Genomic DNA, 7,849 nt, shown 5'->3' with positions numbered 1-7,849 from the left:
CAATTAAGGAAGATAATAAATTAAAAATTATGAATAAAGTAATTGGCAAAAGTGCAACCAAACTTAGAAGAACCGAAAATATTATACATACTGTTGGAAATAATAACAATGACACGGCGTCTAAGATAACAAATAATAGTGATATTTCAAATTATAATAATAGTAATGGAACAAGTAATGAAAGAAATACTATGGTATCGAATATTGTAAATATCAATCAGAATACTGAAGCAAATCGGAACAGTCAAGAATTAAGTAGCGTTATGCAATTTGATGAGTGCGATAAGGATTTAAGTGAAACAACAACTTATGCAAACAACGAAGAAATGACCAATGAAAATATTAGTGCGGGGTCGAGTAATACCGAAATAAATGATCAGAATGATAAAATGTTGCATGACTTTCATGAGTTAGATAACGTAATGCAATTTGATAATTGTGGTGAGGACTCGAGTAAAATAACAAAACATAATGACAAAGAAAACGAAATGATGCCCGACAATTACGAACAGGATAAAGTACGATATGACAGTTACGATAAAGGACCATATATAATATACGTAGAATCTTATAATAAAAACATAGGACGCCTGCATCCTATGGCACTTGGAAAAAAAATTCATGATGCATGGCCAAATATGAAAACAAATTTGGAAGAAATTGGAGTAATTGGTAAAAACAAAGTAAAATTGATTTTAAGTAATGGTGTGACAGCTAATAGACTATTAGATGGTGATTTTTTCAAATCGAATAATCTAAGAGCGTATATCCCCAAATATTTAACGGTGCGGACCGGAATCATTTTTGACGTAGATAGCGAATTATCTGAGGAAGAAATTGTGGATGTCATCGAATCCGAGTATCCGATAGTGGGAGTTAAATGTATAAGATCGAAAAAAGAAAATCATAAGACATACAAATCACAGTGTGTTAAACTCACTTTTAAAGGGACAAAATTACCAGAAAAAGTAGCGATCCACTCTGTTAAATGCCCAGTAACACCATTCGTGAAAAAAGTAATACAATGCCACAAATGTTGGAGATTCGGCCACGTTCGTGATCAGTGTCGAGGAGAGGTAAGATGTCCAAAATGCGCAGAAAATCACGCCTTACAAGATTGCATAAATACGGACGATTTAAGATGCTGCTTGTGTTTTGGTAAACATGCAGCATATAATAGGGAATGCCCAATATTTATGAAATATAAGAAAATATATGAAATAATGGCAACACAAAACTTAGCTTTTCACGAAGCAAGGTCAGTTGTAGAAAACAACAAGTATGCCAGAATAACCAGAGGTAGTCTAACCAATTTAGACAAAGAAAAGAATTTCCCAGTGATAAGCACAGAAAGCAGGAAAAATTTACAAATTAACAACAACATTCTTAGAAATAAATTTGAAATTTTATCTGACCTGGAAGATAACAATGATGAACCGGTATCGGCCAGCACATCAATATTGTACAGTACATCTACAAGACCCTTCAAGAGAAACATTGCCAAAAAACAAGAAAGAACCAAATATAATAATATAATTAATAGAAAAGAAGATAAATCAAAAGGGGAATCAAGTGAAAGGAACAGGGTGCATACAGATAGGGAAGGTTTTAGAGAAAAATATCGAGTATCCACTAGGAATGAAGTTGATAACAAAGACAAAGAGAAAGAAGTAGATACCATAAAGAACGTCAATGAAGAACATACCGATGAATTTTTGAATTTATTTATCAAACTAGTTAAAAAACACTACAAACCTAATAATAAAGACATCAACAAAATGTTAAGAGAGGTAATGAATAGAATAGGTAGTGAAGGAGATGTGGACAACAATAAGAGAAATTAAGGTTAATGAGCGCATGGAAAATGTGCAAAAGAAAATTATACAATCACAATTACAATTTATTTTATGGTAACAAATATTCTACAATTCAACTGTAGGTCTTTGATACATAACAAAAGTAGTATTGAGCATTTCTTATTTGAAAACAAAGTACATATTGCTACATTTTCAGAAACATGGTTGAAGAGTGATAGGAAATTTTCGCTCAGGGGATATAAGACTGTGCGCAGTGACAGAAAAGATGGGTATGGTGGTACTGCAATTCTAGTTAAGAATGAAATAATTATAAACAAAGTATTAGCTTTTTACGGGAACAATTGATATAAATAAATTCCAAATATCTGGTATAGAATTTTGTGCAGGAAAACATCAACTATCTATAATTTCGGTATATATTGTACCTAACTATAATATTTCTGTTAGTCAATGGAATGATTTATTAAGTCAGATATCCAAACCTTACATAATTTGTGGTGACTTTAATGCACATCATATGGCATGGGGGTGTAATTGGAATGATAAGATTGGCAATAACTTATTGGAAGTTATTAATGACAACAATTTAATTATATTAAATGACGGGAATCCGACTTTGAATTTTAAGAATAGTTCGACAGTGGTAGACATTACATTGTGTACTCACGAGGTGGCACATAAAATTGTATGGAATGTCAGGAAACATTCTCTTGGATCTGATCATTATCCAATAATGATGCAACTAAGAGAATCACCTATTATAAATAGAACTAGGGAATATTGGAATTGCAAAGCTGCCGACTGGACAAAATATCAAAAAGTAATTGAGTATTACTCAAATGATTTTGAAGTAAATGACCCGGTTGTTGCTTATACAGAATTTATGAACATAATCAATATTGCAGCGGAGAAAAGTATACCAAAAAAGAGAATATGCTCCAATATCAAACACTTTAAACCTATTTGGTGGGATAATGAGTGCGACGAACTTATTAGGAAAAGAAGAGACGCAGAAAAAAATTATAGGCAGAAATCTAACTACCATAATTATTTAATATGTAAAAACATTAATGCTGAAATCAGAACGATATTCAGAAGAAAGAAGAGAGATAGTTGGCATGAATATACAAATAATATCAAACCAAATACGTCTACCAGGGAAGTATTTAGAACAATTAAATGTTTGAAAAAATATATAGAACCTGAAAATTTACAAGAAAACGTTAACCCAATGATGATTGATAATATTATTGATACTTATGCTCCATCTAGTGTTAGAAATGATTATTTCAATGTGGATAAAAAGGTTTTTGGACGCGAAACATTCCTATTAGTGAAACCTTTTACATTGTGGGAATTAGAAATTGCTTTAATTAAAGGTACTGATACCGCACCAGGTATGGATGGAATATTTTATTCTATGCTCATAAACTTGCCAATGGTGGCAAAAGAGATTTTACTAAAATTGTTGAATAAAGTATGGACAAATCCGGAAGTAATTGGGGCCTGGAATAAGTATATTACAATTTTAATCAAAAAACCTAATAAAGATGCGAATGAGATCTCCACGTATAGACCGATTTCTCTTGCATCCTGTGTTTCAAAGGTTAAGGACAGAATGATTAAAAGAAGACTGGAGTGGTGGAGTGAAAAATATGGAATACTACCAAAAAGTCAATTTGGCTTTAGGAAGGGTATGGGAACACAGGATAGTTTAAGTAATTTTATTAGTGACTTACATATATCCTTTACGAAAAATAAGTATGTTGTGGCACTTTTTAGTGACATCAAGGGTGCATACGATAATGTTTTACCTAAAACATTATCAGAAACTATGTCAAAGATCGGATTACCATGTAATTTTATTAGGGCAGTTACTAATAATATCTTTGAAAGGGAAGTATATTTTAGGATAAATGGTAAAATAATTGGACCAAGAAAAATATATAAAGGATTACCACAAGGAGGTATTTTAAGCCCTTTATTATATGCGATATACGTAAGAGATATAGAAGGGATCTTGGAGCCAGAAACAAAAATTTTGCAGTATGCGGACGATGTGGTTATTTACGTAGAAAAAGCAAGCCTGCAAGAAGCTTGTGAGGTAATGAGTAAGAATATTGATCGCTTTCATGTGTGGCTGGAAGAGAAAGGTCTGGAATTATCAGATAATAAAAGTTCAATTGGTATTTATACAAGACACAGAAATATTAATCATGTGGATAAGATAAATAGTAAATATCACATCATTAAAGTACAAAAATATAACAAATTCTTAGGGGTTATATTTGATCAAAAGTTATCTTTCAAACAACACATGGATTATGTGCTTAAAAGAGTAGAAAAAAGAATAAATATTTTGAGAATGACGAATGGTACATGGTGGGGATCACACCCTATTGCGTCCTTGAATCTTTATAAAACACTAATAAGACCCATTTTTGATTATGGATGTATTGTATTTAATAATTCGATTTACTGTAGGGTATTGGACAAAGCTCAATATAACTGTTTGAGAATTTGTATGGGGGCTATGCGATCCACTCCCACTAATGCCCTTTTGGTGGAAAGTGGGGAGATGCCTTTATACCTAAGACGACAGTTCATTTGTGACAAATTTATACTTAAAAAAATAATAATACAGGATAATCAAATTATAGAAAAAGTAGGTAAAATTTCAATAGACACTACAATATATAAGTATTGGAAAAAGCGAAAAAAACCATGCCTAGTTAATAGCTATTTGTATGTAAATAAAATAAGAGAGGAAGGTATCAATTATACAAAACACCCATATTATAATACACTTTATCTGGATATATATAGCATTTCTGATGATATTTTTAATATAAACATGACAAAAATAAGAGATTACAATGTAATTTACACGGATGGATCTAAGCTTGATCAGAAAGTGGGTTGTGCAATATATTTGGAAAATTTGAACATTAAGTTGGGATATAAACTGCCTGATTTTGCTTCAATTTTTACTGCGGAAATTTTTGCTATTAAAAAGGCAATAGAGTTAATTCAAAGGCACAAAATAATGAAGACAGTTATATTCAACGACAGTAAAAGTAGTATAGAAACTCTACAAAATTTATACAACAAAACTCAGACATCAGATATATTGTTCTATGAAGTGTGGTACGATATTAATAGGCTGATAAGAATAGGGTATACCATTAAAATAATATGGATTAAGGCTCACTCAGGAATCAAAGGAAATGAAATAGCTGATAAATTAGCAAAACAAGCAACAAAAAATGGATCTATTATGCACGTAGCAACATACAAGGATTATGTGAAACGGTGTAAAAATAGAAATTTTAAAGAGTGGCAAAAAGTATGGATCGATCCAAATGAGACTAGAGGGGCATATTATAGAATATGCAATCCAGCAGTGGGAAGCAGAATGTGGCAAGAAAGTTTCAAATTCGAGGATAGAAGAACCTTAGTAACATTAACGAGGTTAAGATTAAACCATGGAAGCTTTCCATCACACCTGCATCGGATAGGTGTTGCAGCTTCGAATGCATGTAGGTGTGGTAAAGCAGTTGGAAGTGGTGAACATTTAATATTGGAGTGTGGCCTATTTGAAAAAAACAGACAAGATATGTTGAATAAGCTGCATGAGTGCAATTGCATAGACAAACCAGTTAATTTACTTACAATATTAAGAAGTGTAAAGTGCTATAGTATTTTGGTTAATTTTATTAGATTAAGTGGTATAAATATATAAATTATGTTAATATAATATTGTATGTGGCTGTATTGTTATTAGAGGCCAAATAAAGAAAAGAAAAAAAAAAAAAAAAAAAAAAAGTTAAATTTCTCCGAAAAATGGCCATGTGTTTTGCGCGACCAGGCGTATCTGCGCTAAAGTGTCCCAAAAGCAAAATATTTGAGCTTACTAGAAAAAAAAATATATTCGACTATTGGAATATTATTTTAGAAAATTAAAAATATTTTTGTGGATATATTGCGATTTTTATAATAAAAAGAATAAAATGAAGTAAAAAATTGCAATTACATCTACGATAATGTGAAAATATAATTTTTTATTTATTAATTTATTTTATTGCTTATTATTAGAACATTATAATTTAATAATTTGTAATTCTGTAAAACAAAATTGGATAGAAAACGTAAAATTGAATTAATAGAGCAAGAATTTAAATTGTATTCGATTAGAAAAAAAAAACAAATTTGTAATTTTTTTTAATTTTATACTATTGAATATTCAAAACTACTTACAACGCACCAAACAAAACGCGACAAAGATAATAATGTTTAACAAATACATTAAAATACAGCATCTATTAAAATTTCATACTCAAGCCTTATTCAAAATCAAAACAATGATTTATAATCTTAAAATATCGGGATACGCGCGCTTTTAAGAAACCAAACTACAGATAAACACATGTAGCGATACACATACGAAAATACAAACACATAAAGAAATTGCGCGACGTTTAAAATTTGATTTATTTCTATCAACTTCTATAAAAATTACGAACGCATTAAAATATAACCGAAACACGTATACAGTGGGAGCTACTCGCTTGGTTTTTTTTATTAAATATTATTTAAATATAAAATAAAAAAAATTGTAAGTTGGGGATCGAATACGCTTTCATCATTGTGACGCGAAGGGTTGAAGCCCCCTTCTTGGGGTATGCAATGGCTGCCAAATATTATATTCTAGCCTTGCAACCGCATTACGAAGAGGTTACTTCAACACTCCAATCGCCCGCTAAAGTACCTGTAATTACCTGTGGGGGTTAGTAGCTACTATACGACTGAAACCAAGATTACTTTTATAACTAACTCTATTAAATAATTAATCATACATCACGTATGTGTTTGTGGAACTTGACTGTACTTGCATACAGTCAATGTTCCCTAACTAATACCACTTATTCTTATATCATGGTATATGTGCTTATATGGACATACGAGGGGAGAATAGCTACAGCTTATAATTTACATAATCTGACCTTTAAGCTGGACCTGCCTTGTTGCACAACACACACACAACTAACACTAACATATCCCAAGGCGTTCGCCTATGGGATACGTCTTCGTTGGCTCTAACTTCTTAATTGCCAGGACCTCCGGAGCGTCTCTCTGATGGACCCCAAGAACCAATAGATAGTTAGGGGTAGTGGTAGGGATGGTGTACCCTGGGGTTGACGACTATCAGGCGACAATATTTATCAAAAAGACGATAATATTGATTATCGTCACAATATATATATATATATATATATATTATATATATATATATATATATATATATATATATATAGAGCAATACAAGAAAAAACATATTCCACATTCGTTCTTTATTAGCAAAATCTTAAATGATTTGTATGTGAATAATTCTATATTCTAAATCCTACAATATTTAGTAATCTCATACACAGCTTACATTTAGCAATATGAATTAACCATGTAAAACTCATATTCAGCGTTTCATATATCGCTCACATTCAGCAATATGGAAAAATCATATGTAAAACATATCATATATCGCTCATATTCATTCCACATTTAGCAATATGGAAAATTCATGTAAATCTAATATTTGCCGTCTCATATACCGCTCCCACTAATCGTACGTTGTGAACGTGGGCTCAACATAGCTACACGCGTAAATATTTAGCTTGCATTAAAAACATCTCCAGCTCAGATGTATTTCTACTGGGGTATATATATACATACATATATATATATATATATATATATATATATATATATATATATTGTTGGGCACCGCGTTGATGAACAGAAAGGGCTGTTGGCGCCGCTATATGCAAATCGGTGTTGTTGCTCTGGACCTTCCGACTTCCCTGAAAACTCACTTGCTGAAAATACTTGAGATTGATAAATGAAAAGACTATTTCAAAAACTTCACTTTATTTCACTTTAAGTACAAGGAACTCGGAGGTATTGGAAGAGAAGTGTTTGCCCGGCGACCGACAGATTAAGACTGATTTATTTCATAATTATTAAAACTAAAATCC

The 7,849-nt window shown here is 31.4% G+C and overlaps 1 protein-coding gene across 1 annotated transcript; it reads left to right on the top strand.

Annotated features, from left to right (window-relative positions):
- Positions 1-4,671: 4,671 nt before the first annotated feature.
- Positions 4,672-5,612, top strand: LOC113375811 (ribonuclease H-like). The gene is made up of 2 exons (XM_026615759.1): positions 4,672-5,365; positions 5,602-5,612. The coding sequence occupies exons 1-2, from the start codon at positions 4,672-4,674 to the stop codon at positions 5,610-5,612; spliced, it is 705 nt and encodes a 234-aa protein (XP_026471544.1).
- The last annotated feature ends 2,237 nt before the right edge of the window (positions 5,613-7,849 follow it).

This window comes from Ctenocephalides felis, unplaced genomic scaffold (genome assembly GCF_003426905.1).
Source record: "Ctenocephalides felis isolate EL2017-DRISC unplaced genomic scaffold, ASM342690v1 CF-g0.4_SCAFFOLD_01886, whole genome shotgun sequence".
NCBI classification, from domain to species: domain Eukaryota; kingdom Metazoa; phylum Arthropoda; class Insecta; order Siphonaptera; family Pulicidae; genus Ctenocephalides; species Ctenocephalides felis.
Note: the sequence above shows the minus strand (reverse complement) of the source record. Positions and strands in the feature narration are given on the sequence as shown.

What these genes read in the sequence shown, in the direction of transcription:
- LOC113375811 (XM_026615759.1), top strand. Translation starts at nt 4,672, where the DNA reads ATGACAAAAATAAGAGATTACAATGTAATTTACACGGATGGATCTAAG.